The sequence below is a fragment of the Pteropus medius genome, unplaced genomic scaffold (assembly GCF_902729225.1).
Source record: "Pteropus medius unplaced genomic scaffold, Ma_sr-lr_union100, whole genome shotgun sequence".
Lineage (NCBI taxonomy): Eukaryota > Metazoa > Chordata > Mammalia > Chiroptera > Pteropodidae > Pteropus > Pteropus medius.
The window spans coordinates 6,212,976-6,232,733 of NW_024354502.1; the positions used below are offsets into that span (position 1 = coordinate 6,212,976).

General features: G+C 32.9%; 1 protein-coding gene across 1 annotated transcript in view; it reads left to right on the forward strand.

The window, feature by feature from the left end:
• The window catches only part of MRPL13 (mitochondrial ribosomal protein L13), a 43,978-nt gene that overhangs the window by 13,133 nt on the left and 11,087 nt on the right, over positions 1–19,758 (forward strand). Inside the window, exons 4-5 of the mRNA XM_039853704.1 lie at positions 11,369–11,429; positions 16,755–16,841. Coding sequence (XP_039709638.1) covers positions 11,369–11,429; positions 16,755–16,841 — 148 coding nt within the window. The remainder of the gene's footprint in view (positions 1–11,368; positions 11,430–16,754; positions 16,842–19,758) is intronic.

Below are 19,758 nucleotides of genomic sequence, written 5' to 3' on the forward strand. Positions count from 1 at the left end.
TATAGTTTTAGACCTGTCATTAGTAACCACAATTTACATGCCAGAATAGAATCTCAAAGAAGTTTGATTGGGTTGCTTTTAAGGACCTCTTTTCTTCCTGAGAATCCCTTATTCCATTCTTGCAAAAAACCTATAGGGCACTAAAATGAATTTAGCTTATTCTTAGGGAAACCATACAGACCACTTTGGCTAAGAAAACCCCATTTTACACCCTCGCCCCAGCAAATTTATCAGTTGCTCCTCCATTCACTCTTAGAAATATCCTGATTTGGACTATAAATGTCCTCTCCTATACATGTTTCTTCACATGCCACTGTACATTTGAATAGATGAATTTGAAAATGAGCAAATAAACTTGCCTTCTCTCCCTAAAAACCCTTTTCTCCAGGAAGATATGTAGAGGAGCTAGGCATGGAAAGTTCATTTTTCACTGTTTTAAATTAATTGATTTGATTTTCTGTATCCTTTTTCCAAAACAAAACAAAAAAGTTGTTTTTATACTAAAAGATTTCTGCTTATTATAGGTAGTTTTGATCGACTTCATTTAACCTAGGCACAATGTCCACCCTGCCAGATCCAGGTGTCAGTTCTTACTCTTCATCTTGCTTGACCTGTCAACATTTTTTGCAGTTGATAGTTCTAACTTTTTATTTTGAAACATACAAAGACATGAAATATACAAAGAGATAGATAGATAGATAGATAGATAGATAGATAGATAGAGCAATTGATCGATCTGTATTTATCAGTATAATTTTAAAGAAAATTAACAATCATAATCATGATAGTGAAATGAATACCTCTGTAGTCAGCATCTGAGTTGATTCCAACTTTCTTGCTATTACAAACAACATTGCTGTTAATATTCTTGTATCTTTTTCCCCTGTGTGCATGTGGAAGAGCTTTTCCAAGGTGTCTCAATAAGCCTGGAATTACTGGGCTCAGAGATGTGTGGGAAGCTAGTGTTTACCCTGATATCCTCTCCTGCCTGCGGCATGTAAGAGTTCCCGTCACTCCTCGTCGTCAGTAACACTTGGATTTTAATTCTTTTTAGTTTTGTCTACTGTGGTAGATGTGAAATGTTCTCTTTTGGTTTTATTTTGCATTTTCCTGATAACAAGCAGAGCTATCTCTTCATTTGTTTATTGGCCTTTTATCATTTCCTCTTCTGTGAAATGTCTATTCATGTCTTTTGCCCATTTTTTTTTACTGGGTTCTTTGTCTTCTACCTTTTTCTAACTTTTATTATGAAAGTTTTCACATTTTCACATATTCTGAAAGTTTTCACATTTTCAGAAAAGCTTAATGAATAATCTAGAGAATTTCTTTATACCCTCCACCTAGATTACACAGTTGAAAACATTTTATCATAATTATACTCAATCATTCGAAAATAAGTTGCAAATGTCATTATATCTCCCCCCACAAATATTTTAGCATATGTCTCCTACGAATAAAGATAGTCTCCTATGAACCAAATTGCCATTATCACACCTAAGAAAATAAATAGTAAATTTAATTATCTAGTTTAATGTCCAGTGCATTTTCAGATTTCCCTAGTAGCCACAAGAATGTTCTTTATAGCTATTACTTTTTTGAACTAGGATCCAACTGAGATTTATGTATCACCTTTAGTTGTTATGTTTCTTTAGTCTATTTTCAGCTAGAATAATCATCTTATTTTGGTGGTGGTATTATTATTAACCTTTTGAGGAGTCCAGGCTAATTGTCATGTAGAAAACTTTCTTCTTAAAACATTCTTCTCTCATTTTCCCGAATGCCATTCTTCCCATTTCATCCTCTCTTGCTAATTCCTCTTTCTCAGTCCCCTTTGTTCACTTCAGCTTTGTAACTCCCCATCATTGGTGATTTTTCTCTCACGAAAAATCAAGAGTGCTCCAGAGTCCGGTCCTTGGACCTCCTCACATTTTTTAGGTGATCGCAATTCAGTCTCATGTCTCTAAATATCATCTATGTGCTAATGCCTCCCAAATTTTTATCTCCAGTTTGACCCTTCCCCTGTATTCCATACTCACATAACCAAATTTCTACTCAGCAAATCTTCATGTGTGTCTTGTACTGTCTCCAGTACAAGTCTATCTGGAGATGTCTGTCTTCCTCATTTTCCCCACCCAAACCAACCTGTTCCTCCCAGTTTTCCCCATCTCAATTAATAGCATCTTTATTCTTTTAGTTGCTCTGGTTAGAAGCCTTTGCTTCATCTGTGACTCTCCTTGTTCAATTCCATATGTATAAATGTATGTGAAAAACTATGTATATCTGAAGTCTGGCCATCTCTTATTATCTCTCTTCTACTCTAGTTTTAAACCACTGCGCTCTCTATCCTGGATTATTCCAAAAGTCTCCTCAGTCAGTGATCTCCCTGCTTCTACAGTTGCCCCAATAGGGTATTTTCTCCACAGATGGGCTAGTTATCTTTTCCAAAGGAAGATAAGAGTAAAAGCCAAAGTTCTGTCAGTACCCTACAAACACCTGCATGATGTCCCTATTACTTCGCCAAATTTATTTCCTACCTTAAGTAATGCACTTAGGCCCGTTGCTATTCCTTTAACTTGCCCACCAGGCACATTTTTCCTCAGGACCTTTTCACATTTTGTTCCTTCTGCCTAGGTGCTCTTCCCCAGACATCTCCATGGCTGACTCCTTCACATCTTTCAGATTTCTGCTCAGTCATTTGTATTCTGAGGGAGGCCTTCGCTGATTTCCTCCACTGCTTGCCCTTTCCCTTGCCTTTTTGATAAATTAGGATTCACTTATCACCTGATATGTTATGTAAATGTTTGTTGTTCATCTGCCTTCATGAGGACAGGACCTTTGCCTGATTTTTTCACAGCTGTATCCCTAGTACTTGACACATAGTTGGAATGCAGGAAATGCTTTTGAATGAATGCATGCATCCATAGATGCCAGTTGTGAGCACTAATCTTTTCTCTTCACTTAATGAAAATTTCAGTAAGGTATCAAAATAAGCCCACACCCTGTGAAAAAATCTCTAGGCATAGAATATGAATCTAAGGATTTTTCATGTTATTCTTTGTTTTTCAAGCACTTAGTACCTTGTCTGGCCCATAATAGATGCTCATAAGGAATGTTTTGTGGAATGACACTTTTAAACACATGTTTTATGAGCACAGTCAGTTCTCATTATTCACTGAAGTTATTTTCTTTAAAGTCACTGTGAATACTGAATTAGTAAACACGGAACTACAGAATTAGAGGAAATACAGAATTAGGTTCCTGTGAGCCTCTGGTCACAACATTTTCATCCACCAATCAATATATATCCTTGTTTTGTGCGTGTTTCTGTTTAAAGATGCCTTATTCAGTGTATGTATTGATTCTTTAACGTTGAACTCACGGCCAACATCGTTATAACTCAGGCCTCAACAAAGCTCATCTAACACATTTTCTCTGCAAGACACGCTTCAGCCTTCTTGCACTTAGGAACAGTACACAGTGCTTCAGAATCAGGCTTGGGGGATATTTTAAACAGTAAAGTCACTAATTAAAATCATAAAAATGCCAAAAAACATGGCACTAAATAGACCACAAAAGGACATTTGTTTATAGCACCAGAGCTGAAAACAGAAGGCAGAGCATCACTTTATCCAGCCTCAGCTGCAAATGTGTACATTCAGCTACTCAAAGTTTTTGCTGTTCGATGCATGTCCATGAACTACTGAGAAAGCAGTTGTAATCCCATTGATTTGGGGATTACAGATAAATTTGCAATATGGAATAAACTAATTTGCAATATGGAATCCATGAATAATGAGGATTAATTGTACTTTGAAAGTAAAATAGTGAATCAGCAGACTTATGCTTGACTAATTATATCTTTAAAAATATCCTTTTTGGTTTCGTTGCGGACCAGGAGAATGCCATAGTAATAGAATTACCAATTCATAGACTCGTTTAATTCCTTATGACTTTAGATATGTTTTTAACTGCCTCATTGATAGGTGAGAAAATTAAAATCAGAAGAATAAAACAACTTTCTCTCTGTCACTTAGCCTTATGATAGTAGAATTGGGACTAGAGCCCAGGCACTTGTTTCCTCTATAGGAAATAGCTCGTTCCACTTCAATATGCTGATTCTTAACCACTTACCTGTGTTTTCCTGCTTTTCCCTTAGCAAGGAAATCAGTAAGGTGATAAGATCTCTTAGGTTGTCTTTCTAGAAATTCAAATGATACAAAATTTGGAGAAAAATAGAATTAGTAGTAGTCACCTAATTTCCTTCTTACAGTATAGCACTTATCTCTCCAGTGAATTAAAGTTCTACTTCCTTACAGCAAGTCATTATTACAGAAGTATCCCCTAAAAACTAATGAATAAACATTCTGCTAGAACACCAGGTGAGCTTTTATGGCTGCCTGTCAGGTCATCCTTTTCTAGGAATGAATAGTTTTTTCTATAAAATAAGAAATTTACTTTCTAAAGACTGAATTGTGTTTTTATCTCCTACTGTATATTACTTGTAGCAGCAAAACCTTTTGTGTCCACAAGATGTCACTAAAATCAAAACTTAAATTGCAAGCAGTTTTTAATTTCAAATGTTATGTCTTAAGTTTATTTCTAAAATTCGTTGGTTTAATCAGCATTTATTAAGCATATATTATTTGCTCATAATCACTGTAAACATGTTTATTTGAAAATTGACATTAATTTCCCACAAAAATAATATTATAAATGATGATCATACATCCAGGATTGGCTATAAAAGTTAACCAGTAATGTATCTGAACATAACATATATGACATTTGAACTATTTTATAGGGCCACTGGACTTTGTGAAGTGTTGTGGAAAACCAACTTTCCATTATAAGATTATTTGTGGAAAAGGTCCGAGTCAAGATGGAAATTATGTGGAACTAGAAACAGAATTCCCTCCTCTCTCAAATTGGAGGTATCCTCCTGAATTTGGGATTTGGGAGCTTTTTGAACGTGATTCTTTTCTACTGATAAATAAAAAGAAAGGGCACGTGGTGAATTTTGGATTATGACTTATTCTTCATGAGGACACCATTCTTCACTACCCACAGATTAATTAGTCGAGGGCTATCTGAGCATTTAAAAGCAGAGGGAAGCCTTTCTTTAGCATTATCTAAAGTTATTACTAGATTATCTTAAAATACTCCTACTCTACATGGAATGAAATCAAAGTTGCACACAGTTCTTAAAGGTTAATGTTATGAATACTAACATACCAAATAATTAAAGAAAGATTAGATCTAATTTAATCACGGGTTTTCTGTTTTATATCATTTATTTAAATCTTTTAAGGACTTGTTAAAAAGCAGAAAGTTGATGATGCTGTTAACACTACCTAGCTAGCACATTTTCCTCTCTTACTATTCAGTTAAATGCCAGTCTATTTCAGATGTTAATTATTGTATCATTTTAATTTTGCAATCTTAATTTTACAAATAAATTCAGTTTTAATGGAAAGTTAAAGATTCCATTGCCCTCTAAATAGGTGTCATGGAAAGAGCCTGAACAGAGTGTTAAGTAACTTGGTGTGTGAGCTTTTGACAAATCCCTTAATCTTAATGGGCCTTAGCTTCTTCTACTGTAAATGCCTGTGTGAAAGCTAAGGTAATTTCAGCATATGTGTGAGAGTAGATAGGTAGCTTCTCACCCTCTTTTGTGGTTCTTCTGGTTCATCTACCCAACTGCCTTAGTAGCCCACCATGTGTCACCTTTAGGAAATTTAGCCACTTAATTCACCAAGTACTGTCAAAATATTTTTTTTGGCACATTTAACAGCTAGCTTCCTGCGTCTTTCCTTCACCTCTCTGGATTCCCTTTCATTCTAGTGAAGAAAACCCACCTGCTTTATCCTCTTTCCTTTACCTTTGTCGGATATAGACTATGAACTTCTCTCCGAAAATTCTGCCATTCAAATTCAGAGCTCTGTATAGAATCATATAATGTAATCTTTAGTTTTCATATACTGTGTACATACTATTTCAGTGGTGTTCTTTCTTAAATAAGCTTCTAGAATCTTATGAAGTTTGTTTTTCTGTTAGTAGAATAGGCATTTAAGAAACGTTTCTGACTGATTTTGTCATTTGAAAACTTGACTTTCAAGGGCTTTTTTTTTTTTTTTAATTTTTTTTTTGACAAATAGCCGATCTCAGGGGTACTTTTCACTGGAAAGTTAATTCATTACATCTATTTTAATTTTCAGGCCACCTCATCCTGTCAAATATGTATGTAGTCATAGTTGAGAATGAAAGTTTAAATTTTACTAATCATATGTAGTTGGAAGAAACCTTGGGTTAGTAGTTAGCGTAAGGTCATAGTGCTCTATTGTTCTCTAAATGTGAGAAGAATAAATTGTGACGTTTTACATTTGTTTTCAATTTACCTACTGGCAAAACATACTTTTTTATATCTATATGCATATTGTTTTCATTTTCTCTTCTGCCTTTAAGGAAAAATTTCTACTAGATATTTAGAAGTACTTAACATAAACATTTTTAGTAAAGTATAATTATTAAGGGGAAAATATGATAGAAAGAACAGTAGTTTGCCTTTAAAGATGTATTGTTGGTACTGGCATCTTTATTAAATTCTCTTTTACCTTACAGTGTCAAAATTTTCCAAATGGCTAGCCAATTCTTTCTATACTTAGACTTTATGTAAAGCAGTTACAGAAATCTGTTCAAGGATTTTGATGTTGCTTGCTTTATATTTTTAATGTGTTACTAAGACTTTGATAAGCATTATAAATAACCAAGGCCACTTTTGTCTTAAAAGTCGTGATTATTTTTCTTTTTTCTTTTTAAACCTAGGTAACTGTGGCGATCATGTTGTCATAATGAATACAAGGCACATCGCATTTTCTGGAAACAAATGGGAACAAAAAGTATACTCCTCACACACTGGGTAAGACAGCGTCGTTATCAAGAAAGACAGGCAGTTGAAATGTATTACTTTAATAATAGTATTGATCTTATTTAAAAGAAAAATGTATTTTCAAAATTTAGCATTTAAGAAAATACTAATTTTACTCATGCTACATATGTAATTTACTCGGTCAGGAAAACACAAACCTGTACCAAATACTAGTTATTAACTGACAATATCTGTTTTTTCTGGAGACTTTTCACATAAACCTCTCTGATCAAGATTATTCTCATTTTTTAATCAGTCTTCTTTCTGCTTCTTGCAATTCATCTTACTGCTGTTTCCAGGACCATCCTGAACATCTGAAAGTACTTGAGATGTTTAAGGAATGGTGAGTGAAACCCCGAATTTGGAAGATAACCTAAAATCTCCACAACATACCTTTCAAACTGTAGGTCTCTCGGCTTGTGTTTGAGCTGTCCCGGTCTCACAGTTCATAAGGCAGCCCATTTATTCCACCTTGGAAATGGTCTAACTTTTACAAAGATCTTTATGCTATGGAGTTGTAATCTGTTTTTCTCTAGCTTTCATATTGGTCTTATTTTTTCTCTTTGGGACAAAAATAATTATGTCTTCCACATGACATTCTTCAGATAATTTTGAGACAGTGATCAGTAAGGGCCCACTGATTTGTCTTTTCCTTAGTCTAAACATCTATAGTTCCTTCAGAGTTCTTTATATAACTTCACTTTAAATATCTCCATCATTTCTTGTTTACTCTTCTCTAGATACAGTCATTGCTTCTTAACTAAATACGCCTGCCTGGTTGTGCTCTGATGGTCTCCAAATACAATGTGACTTCTCCATCTCTGTTATGTGGTGTTCTATTGCCATAGAACTTTTCAGGGCCATATTACTATGGGACACGCTGTGTTCACTCTCAGCTAAAACTCTTTTAAGTCTTTTTCAAACATGCTGCTGTTCAACCATGTTTCCTCCTTCCTGTGTGTTTTAGTTTCATTTTAATCCAACTACAATACCTTAGGTTTACTCCATGTTAAGTTTTATCTCCAGGTTTTTAAGATCTTTCGAGATCTCGATTCAGTCATATAATGTTAGTTAACCCCTCCTCTTCAGGTCATGTACAAATTTAATTAAGCATACCTTCTACACTGTTATGTAAGATATGGTTAGACTTGTCGATCTTTCATTTTTGATCAAAATTATTCTTTTCTTTCCAATTTCACCTTTGTCTTAGACAAGCAGACTTTGATGTTCCCATCTTTTTCTTTTCATCTCTTGCCCAGGTAGGTCTTAAATGCTTGGAATAACTTATTTGCTTCCTTTAGCCGGCCTTTGCCTATTCCTCCCCTTCAACACATTTATGAAATCTTTATTTAACTTAACAAAAATAAATTCACATCCATCTTTAGTACTTTCTGCTATTGGCATATCTCTACATATAAACCAAATTCTATAAAATTTACAGGTAGTTAGGAAAGAAATATGAAAAGTCAGGATAACATAATGTGATCAAACCATAAAGGGAAGTATTGACACAAAATGCTAGGTAATTCGTATAACAATAATATCTGTAGTATTACTGCAAATGAAGGAATATAATAGCACAGCTGATAGCGAACTGCTAGTGTAATGTATCCTCCCGGTAGTGTCCCTGGTCAGTAGTGCTCTCTCACCTGTGAAATTTCAAATGTCTTTGCAAGTTAATGGCATCGAATTACCACTGCTGCTTCATAATCTTTCATTTTAGCCAACATATTGCTGTTTCTTACCTCTCTGCCTTTGCATGTGTTGTTCTCCTTGACAAGAATGTTTCTTAAGAACCCTCCTTATCCATTAAACCTGGCTCAGATGTCACATCCTCTGATGCCTTCCCTATTTCTTCATCCCCCATAGAGCCAATCACTTTTTTTGTTTCTCTGTTTCTGCTGACTCTTGACTTATATTTTGGACATACTACTTTTAATATGCTCCTAATACTTTATTGCAATTATGTGTTCAAAATTTAACTTTCTAATTGTAAAAGTTTTAATACATGCTAGTACTAGAAAATACAGAGAAGTTTAAAGAAGGAACTAAAAATCACCCTTCATCCTTTGACCCAACATTTTAATATGTATGTTAATATCCTTTTTCACTTAATATAAAATTCTCAGAGAGCCCTTTTATCAGTATTATTTTTAGTCATTAGGCACTAGTATCTAATATGATTTACCCTACTTAATCATTGCTCTTTTTTTGAAATTAAAATTTTGACTTTTATAAAGAAGTGGAAAATATCTTTATCCATTAAGCTTTTCAGTATATAGTTATTTAAAATTCTAGAAATTTAATGAAATTGAGAATCAAAGGGATGATCATTTTTAGGCCTTTGATATTTCCAAACACCAGTTTACTATTGCAATAGTTGTACATAGGAATGTCTATTATTACAAAACTGTACACAGTATTATCATTAAAAATTGTTTAATAATAAAGCTCTGCAACTTCGATGGGCATGCAGTTATTTACATTTGCATAATAATGAGCTTTCAATGCTTTCCTGATCACTTTCTCTTAACATTTTACCTATTAAGAATATTAATCCACTATCATATTTTTTACTTTTTACAAATTTTCTTTATGATGTGTTCTGCTTTATGGTTATTTAATTTTTATATAATTAACTTTTATGTAATCTCTCTTTTCCTTTGTAATTCCTTCTGTGTTTTCTAGTCTCAAGGAATTCTTTCTTGTCCAGATATTTTATAAACATTCACTTCTAATGGTTTTAGAGGTTGAGTGAGATGGGTATGTGTGCACTTTGGACTTTGAAGTCTAACTCTTTAGTCGTCTAAATATACTGGCATAATTTAGGGATATAGCTTCCCATTAGATGTCGCAACAGAATTTAGTCATTATTCTTGAGGACAGGATCCTATGGGCTGTATCTGTATATCTCCAGCACCCAGCATAGCAGGCAATCAGTAAATGTTTACTGAGTTAATATGAATTGAAAAACTCTTGGCTAACATTCAAAACAAATATCTTCTACTGCAGTCAGGCTATCCTGTACTGGAGAAGAAATTTAGTTACTTTTCCATCAATAAAAATCAACTGAGTGTTGCATTACTCAAGATGTTCTCCTACTCAGAATTTTACAGTAGCTCTCCAAATTTTTCAGTGTAAAGTCCAAACTCCTGAAATATAATGTAAATGGTATTATGCTTTATTATTTGCCATCTCAGTGTTCAAAGTAGAAAGATCATCTTTAGCATAGAAATCATAAAGTGTTTTTTTCCATGGAAAGAAAGAATACAAGAATTGAAGTCTAGAGACTTATTTCTTTCTCTGAAGCTGAATTTCTATGAAACAGATGAAAGAATATCAGTTTGAAAATTACCTATTTTTCTCAGCAAACTTTTCAGTATACTTAAATTTTATTCCTAAAAGGTGGTTCTTTAATCATCTTAAAGACTTTTCAAGTCTTCTTGAAAGAAGCTGATAAAAGGAATCACATTTAGGCAATCCTCAACTTCCCTTGCATCGGCCATTGATTTTACATTTTCTTTTTTCCTTCCTTGAAAATCATTTAGGCTTTATTTATCCATTCAGTGTAATAAAACCTTACATCTGTATATTATTTTTGTTTAAAATTTCTTAAGCACTTTGACAAACATTTTCTCATTTGACTCTCATAAATATCTTGAGAGGTAGATGGGGCAGATGTTATCATTTTTCTTAGATGAGTAAACTCATATGTAAATAGGTAAAGTGAGTTAGTTGCCTCATATTATATTGGTAGCCACTGGCAAACTGAATCTCTGGTATACAGGTCACTAATCTGCCTCCAGTACTATCCCAAATAAACATATATTTTTAAATCTCCATTTTATCCATTTTATATATAATTTTGATCTGAACGCACTGAAATATTTTATTACTTAAGACCAAAAATAACTCTTAGGGATCTTTTACCAACTGTTAATAAGGAACAGGATCATGACCTGTTGAGAGTTTGACTTGGCTTAAGAACCAAATGGTCTACCACTATTTTCCCCAAATCTGACGGACCACTAGTTTATACAGACATTTTGCCTGATTTGGCAGGGAATATGAAACATTTTGGCTCATTGCCTTTTCTTTCTTAATTCAAGCAATGATAAACAACGCCATCATGAATGAGTAAATGACTGAATGAATGAATGAATGATGAATCACTTTAAATTCTAATAGAAATATAGTTATCCCAAGAAATTTTTCAAGATGTGGGACTTTTATGAAATAGTGGTGGTTACCCACTTAAGAGAATAGCATTTCAAATAGCATAAGTCACTACTTAATTTTTAAGATACTAGTGGATAGCATAGTTTCCAGAAACAAGTATAATTTCATAATAAAAATGGTTTTTGTATTATAAAAGAATTTTCTTTTCAAGAATACTGGACCATAGCCTACTCTCAGTTTTAATGTCTTTGCTTCTTTTAACAGTTACCCAGGTGGATTTAAACAAGTAACAGCTGCTCAACTTCACCAGAAGGATCCAGTGGCAGTATGTGTATCGCATTTTTTAATATTTATCATCTGTGGAAAGACTGGTTCAGACTCTGCTTTTTCAATTTTCCTTCTAATGTAGCTAGCATTTGAAGCTATAAATTCTTCTCTTTAACTGTATCACACAAGCTTTGATAAGTATTATTTCATTATCATTCAATTCTGTGTATTTTTAATTACTATTTAGTATGTTTTATTTAGTCAAATAATTTTGATGCTTTTTAAAAAATTTCTTGACACAATTGCATGATCACCTAAAATATGTGTTTGCTGAAAATTCCTTGGAGAGAGAGAGAGAGCAAGAGATAGTTATGTATATATGTGTGTATATTTATATGTCCATTATATCAAATATACTAAGTACGTTGTTCTAATCTTATATTCTTACTGACTTTTTTTTGCTCATTTGAGATTTATTAACTACCTGAAAGAGTTATATTAAAATCTCAATTGTAGATTTGTTCATCTTTCATTGTAGTTCTGTCAGTTTTTGCTTTTTATCTTTTGAAGATTTAGTGTCAGATAAATTTAAGTTCGGAATTATAATTTTCCTACGATATTGATCAAGGTACATACTGACCTACCCTCTTTACCTCCAGTGTGCTTTATAACTTGAGGTCTACTTTTTTTATGTTAATATAGCTATGTCAACCTTCTTTTGGTAGTGTTTGCCTGATATAACATTTTACAGTTTTAAATTGTACTGAGCTAGATTTTATTTTCTGTTTTCCTCCCCTTCTTTCTTACCTTCTTTTGGATTAATGGACTTTATTTACCAGAAGTCTAAGATTAGTCAATATATTTACTTCCCTTCAAATTAAATCGAGGCACTTAGAAGATTTTTAACACCTACTCACCCTCACAATCTATATGCTTTCTCTATTCAAGATTTTTTTAAATCCCTTCCAGTTCAAATTCTTGTTATTGTTTTACACAGTTACTGATTTATGATTTTTTTGCTTACGATCCCTTCATGTAACTCAGCCTTCCTTCTGGGCTGTTTCCCTCTTGAAGTACTTCCGACACTCCTGTAACGATCTCTTAATAGTGAACTCACTTTTTTGTCTGCACCTATTTTTATTTTTGCCTTCACTCCTAATAGTTTTGCATACATATGCAATTCTAGAGTAACCACTTTTTTCTCTTAGCTTTTTGAAGCTATTATTTAAACAGAGTTGAGCTTCTGTTATTACTGTTGCTAAGTCAGATGTCAATCTAACTGTTTCTTTGTATGTATTCTGCCTTTCCTTTCTAGATACTTTTAAGATCTGTGGCTTTGGATTTCATGTTTCTTTTCAAATCTTGTTATTTATTTTGCATGAGAATTGGTGTCTTCCATTTTGAAAATTTGTCAGCTTCTATATCTTCTAATATTGGCTCCCTTTCTTCTTTATCTGTTCTTTCCCTTTGGAAATCTAATTATACTTACAGTCAAATGTCTCACTTTATTGTGCTTGATTCATTAGCTCTCTTTCGAATTTTATGTCTCCTTGTCTCTGTGCTTCATTATAATAATTTCTTTAGATCTATGTTCTAGTTCTCTATTTTTTTACCTATGTCTTATCTGATTGACCCTTTTATTGAGTTCCTTTCAATTTTTATATTTTTATATATAGAAATTGTACTATTTGTTTCTCTTTCAAGTTTGCTGGTCAGTTTTAATCATCTTTCTGTTCCTTTGTCATCCTTTGGTTCCTTTTTATATTTCTTTAAGCATATTAAACATAATTCTTAGCATTTGTATTCAAGTCTAATATTTGTGGTCTTTTTGAATCTATAATATATTGTTTTTTGCTAAGGATACTTGGTAAGCTCATGTACCTTGAACTTCATCTCTGAGAATTCTTTGAGACCTATGTTAAAAAAAATTTCTTCAGGAAAGCTTTACTTAGCTTCTGGCAGGTGCATGGGGCTCTTTAAACTATTCTTTAGACTTCCGGATTTTCTAAGACCTCTTTAAGCTATACTTTAGATTTTGATCCCTATAAAAGGGATGTATTTTGGGCCTCAAATTGAGCCTTGAGAGGTCAAGCTCATGGTTAACAGTTACCTATCAAGAAATACTCTTATTTTTTAAGTTTTCCCATTCTACACTCTGCTGTTGCCTTTCCACTGAAATCTAGGTTTATGGTGGAGTCTTAGTACGGGAACCCAAAGTAGTATTCCTTTAAAACACAAGCCCTGCACTAAGCTGGTGATCTCAGGACAAATGCTAGCCCTGGCACTTATTCTTGTAGTACTTTCTCCTGTTTCTGGCCTCCAGTAGGTTCCATGCTTTAAAAAATATTTTTTCGAACAATATCATTAGCTTCACTAATGCTTATTTATTACTTTATTATTTGAGTTATATACTGGGAAAAGTTTCTAATCCAAATATCAGTCTTCAATATTACTAAAAGCAGTCCCCTGTTGCCACTTAACAATTTTATTCTTCCTTCCTTAACTTTTTAAAACCCAGTCTTTGAACTATACTTATAAAATGAAGAGCATTTTACCCATCATTAACTATCTTAGCCGTTAACCTAATTACGTTTATAAATGAGCAAAACGTTATACTGTGAAGACATTCTTATTTATTTTCCTAAAATGATGAACAAAAATAAATAGTTATTGTCAGTATACAACCATTAGTTTGGTATAGGACTTCCTAAAATTTCAGGAGGTGGGGGGCATGTTTTCTTATAAGGCCTGACATGACATTTAGAAGTTCCATGCTTTACTATTTATTTTTACGTTTTATCACATCTGTTATACAAAAACATACTCAGAGATTGCTTCTTGATATCTAACATTCTGTTTCTTAACATGTGTTTCTAGACTATTATAGTTCAAATGAAGTATCCTATTTTGACTATTAATATAGATTGCATATAATGGTATTAAAAAGTTGTAAGGGCTGCTGGTAATATATACCATAGCTGTTGTAACAGATTATAGTGTTAATATTTTTAAATGTTTTTAAATATAAAATTTTGTTGTTTATTTACACATGCTCACTGTACACTAGGAGGCAGTATAGTCCAACTTTTTGATGTTAAGAATTTGGCGTTGGCTAAATTTGTGGTTACATTGGTTAAAAAATGTAGTAAAATGGTTTTAAATTATTATTTTTTAAGAAACAAAGATGGAAATGCATTTAAAAATGTTTGATGGAAGGCTTAGAAAATATTTCAGAGTTAAACCATTTAAATTATTACATCGATAAAAGATCTTAATATTTTTTTAAGTGTTAATTTTGACTTTGTGTTTTGAAAAAAAATGGCTTGTTAAGGAAGAAGTCAGTTCTTTTACTTCCACTAAGTGTCTGTCTGGAGCAGTGAGTCTTCTGCCAGCAGACATAATTTGTTAATCAGTACTTGGTGATGTGGCCTGTAAGAGAATTTGTTTCATAATGCATTCTTCTAATATTAGTACAATCTTGGAATGACTTGTAAGATACATTAATTAGTACATTTAAATAGTTATTAATAGTTTATTAAATATTTCCAATATTTTTATAATTCACAGAAGGTCATTAATTCTAAAACTCAAATGAATATATTGATACAGCCTTTTTGTTATATCCTTTATCTCTGTCATATATTTTAGTTTCTTTAAGAGTTTGTGTCCTTATGTGTTTCATCTGCATTTATTTTGGGGGCATATATGTTCATCTGCCTGTCTTTTTCTCTCCCCTGTCACTATATAACATTGTCACATTTTTCTAGCTTTTCCTAATTTGAGTGTTATGTTTGCATTTTTAATAGGGCAAATTCTAAAAATACCAGCTTGTTAATTCCAGTAAATACAACTAAATTTTTTAAGAACATGAAAACCAAATGCCATGTACCCCTACTAATAGAATAAAATTGCTAAAAGGATGATTTTCAGAGGATATGACTTGTTTATCCAGAAAAAATGCTGAGTAGCCTTAACATTGTTAGTTTTTACTTGACTTTTAAAACATAAAAAATTTTAAACACTAATATCTAGTTCAGTGTTGTCCATTAGAAATTTCTATCATGATAGAAATATTCTGTCTGCACTGTCAAATATGTACCATTGGCCACATGTGGCAATTGACTGCATAAAAAGTGGCTCGTGTGATGAACTGAATTTTCAATTGCTTTTAGTAATATAAATCTATATTTAAGTAAGGTTTCCGGAACATAAAGTATTAATAGCACTAACCTAGAAAATAGATAGAAAATATATATGAATGTCATTAGCTTGTATACGTAGTAAGGTTTTGTAATCTAATTTGATAAGAAAATAAAAGGAATAGGAAATCTTCTTACAGTGAAACCCTTGTTCTAACATGTGATGTTTTCGTGCATTTAGCTTGAATACATGTCAAATTATATCCTTGAAATATGAGTACAGATGATAAAAATCTATGTAACACTCCAAATGTCTCTATCAGTAGTTTTTTTGAAGAACTCACAGTGTACTTGCATACACTGTATACCGGGAGGCCCTCCAGGATATCGTGGAGCACAGGGTGACTTTCTCTCGCAAAACATACATGAAGTCACATTAAAACCAACCATGACAATAACCTTAAAAGGGAAAAAAGTAAACCATGGAAAGGTTTGCCATGTTGGGGATGGGTATAGTAGAGAGAAGGGACTCGTCTTCTTGGTAAGTTATGGAGAGAAACACAATAGGGATGCGATTGCATGTGCTATGTGTCTGTTGTGGAGTTAGACTGCCTGGTTCGAGTTTCCACATCACCACTTATCAGATACATGATGTTGGAGGAGCTCTGTAACCTCACTAAATCCGTTTCTTCCTCTGCGAAATGAGACTCAGCACTAAATAAGACGATGAACATAATGCACTGAGCACCGTACACATAGTAAGTTTTCAGTGGCTGCTAACCAGTACCATTGTTGTAGATCTGGCACCCGTGGAGTCAGTCTCATAGCCGCACGGTCGGGCTCAGTGTTCGAATTGGAAACCTGATCTCCCACCTGGAAGACACAGGCTTCAGGCCTCTCTAGGCTCTGCTATATTCGCTGTGATAGATTATTTGAGCCACGGGTCCTTGTAAAAGCTTAGAGAATTTCTTCTTAGTCTAGCTAAAATGGGCACATATATAGATTATTTTTAATCTTTTTTTGTCCCAAAGAAAAATAAATAGAGCCTAAAGAAAATAATACTACACAAAATAATAAAAATTCCTTTTCTGTTGCTGCCACATATCTACTTAGGTCTCCATTTCTTGCCTTTCATTACTGAGTCTTAGCCAACTTGTTTTCATCACTATCTCTAATTATGTTTGCCTTCTTTATGTCGCATCATGTTTCCTTTTTATTGAGTCCTATGTATATATGTTTTTCAGATTGTAAAACTAGCTATTTATGGCATGCTACCAAAAAACCTTCACCGAAGAACTATGATGCAGAGGTTGCATCTTTTCCCAGATGAGGTAAGTCAGTGGTCATTGGTAATGATGCTTTTCCTAAATTTTCAATTAAATACTTTATGTTCTTTTAAAATAATTGCCATAGACTTATTTCTAATAATTTCATATCAACTTCTGAAATATTTTCTACATTTTATAGTGAACACACCATTATAACAATTGCTCTTATTTTTAATCATAAAGTAAGCTATCATTGGACTGAAAATTGAAATTCTGTAAGCTCTGATTTTTTCACTTTAATATCTGCTTTTTTTTAAACAAGGAACTATGATCAGAACTCCTGTTATTAATATTAAACTCTTTAGTATATAATGAAACACTAGAGAAAGGTTCTATAATAACATAATTGAATGCAGGCTCTGAAATCAGACAGGATTAGAATCCATGCCCTACAATTTACTGACTTTATGTGGATTAGTTACTTATTATTTCTGTTTTCTCATCTGTGAGATGAGTGTAATAATACTACCTACGACATAAGGGTTAAATGAAATAACATTAGAGCACTTCGATCAATGCTAGTTGCTATCATTACGTGGTGATGATTGTCATTATAGTTCCTAGCAAAGGAATCATGTAGAAATTCGTTCCAGAATATCAAATTATATCAACTACTCAAGCCACTCAAACAGCACATGAGTAAATTATTCATACTTTTACCTTTGTTTTACATGGATGAGTGAAATAACTTTTCACTATTCACTTTACCTTGAGGTTCCAGGTACGGGAGCAGTCTCATCATCTAAAGTTAAATGATCTTCATGAAATCCCAAGAATTTAAAAACTCCTGTTTCTGATTGTGTTGTCACAGTTTTTGGAAACCACACTTTCTAAAGGACACAAAAACAATATTTGTCCCAGTTATAAGGTAGTCAGTTTTAAGTAGGGGTGTTGTTAAGTATTCATGGTAGTTTAGTTAAACAGTAAATTACTTAAATAATTTCAGACTATAAAATAAATGAGCCCATTCCCCCAAGAATAGATTGTTAAATATTTAAAAGCTTGACAATGCATTTTATCGTCAGGGCTGTTGAGAAACCGGCACTCATGCATTGCTGGTGGAAGTACAAAATGCTGCAACTTATAAGGAATTTGGTAATTAGGTAATATTTAACAAAATACATATGTAAGGAGATTCATACTTTATCCAGAAATCTCATTTATAGCAATGTAGTCTGAAAATATACACGATTATTGTTTGTACATTATTTATAATAGTAAATTAATAGAAATAAGTACTTATTCATACAAAATTGAATAAACTATGTTATATCCATTAGTGAGTACTATGCAGTTATAAAAATAGAATGACAAATATTTTTTGATAATTTTTTCCAGGACATATTGTTAAGTGGAAAAATATAGAGTGGAATATAGAAGAGAACGTGTTGCTTTTTGTTTGTTTGTTTGTTTTTTAGAGAATACCTTTTAGATTATTTATTTTTTTACTTTTAACTATTTTATCATAAGGTTTTATATATTCATAAAATATAATACAGCAAGAATAGAAGCAAGCACAACTAGTGCTTAGATCTTGTTTATAAGTGCTAGTCCCTGCTAAAAGGAACCTGGTTTTCCTTAGAAAAATGGTTGATTCTGGGTCTGGCACAGAGAAAGAACAGAGTTATTATGGGGTGTACTCGTGCAGACAGTGAAATAGTAAGGAACAAAAAGTAGGGCGGTGCTCATGACCCAATAGAAATGTCAAGAGAAAGTGGGAAGCAGCTTGAATTGGTGCCCAATGACCAAATATGGGACTGTATTTGCCTTAAAATGAAGAGTTTTAATAATAGACTACATTGGATAGAAAACAGAAATCTATGAGCCCATAATAATTGTCTAAAAATTATTTTTAACTTACTATAATTTTTCTCCTCTTTTCTGGAAAAGGAAAAGCTCTTCTTTAGAGAAGAATGTCATCTAATAAATGTAGAAATAATACTGAATTAGAAAAGCGACCATTATCAGCATATTCTGTAGTCATCAGATAAACGATTATACAACAGGATGTTCACAGTTTCAAAACATTGTGCCACAGAATACTTATGAATTGAAAGGGGGAAGATACTTTTACATTAAAGCTATCTGATAGACACCAACCATAACCAAGAGATCAAATGTGTCATCAGTATGGGACAACTGACATCATGTGTCTCCTGCTATGAATGAAGCACTAAAGGCCCAACATAAACTATGTAGCATCCTGCCAAAATGTTTCATCTGAATCTAATCATGAGGAAACTACAAATACAAAGACATTCTGCAAAATAATTGGCCTCGACTTTTAAAAAATGTTAATTTCATGAAAGAGTAAAAGGAAGGGAACTCTTCAGATTAAAGGAGACTAAAGAACATATGATGTATGTTAAACAACATAATATAATGCAGCAGCTCATCTTTGACTGGATCTTGGACTGGGAAAAAGATATTTAAGACATTAGTCCAGTTTGAGAAATTTGAAAATAGATAGTATATTAGATAAAAAGTGTTCATCCTATCAGTGCTAATTTTCCTGAACATGAATTTGTAATGTGTATGTAGGAGACAGTCTTTATATTTAGGAGATGTGAGCTGAAATATTTAGGGGTGAAATATTTGCAAATTACTCTCAAATGGTTCAGCCAAAAAGAAAGTGTATAAATGTGTATAGATAAAAAGAAAGTAAATATGTCATATTTTAATGATTGGTAAATGTAGGTGAAAGTTGGATGAGGGTTCACTGTATTCTCATAACTTCTCTGTAGAACAGAAATTTCTTTAAAAATATAAAAAACTAATAATAGACAATCACTGTGTTTCTTTTTTCTACTCTTAATTTTTTCCTTATTTCCCTCTTAGGTTAACCACCTTCTCTGTTCAGAGGGCTCTTAAATCTCCATAAACGCACTCAGTTAACATTTCGGGGTTACCTTCTCTGTGC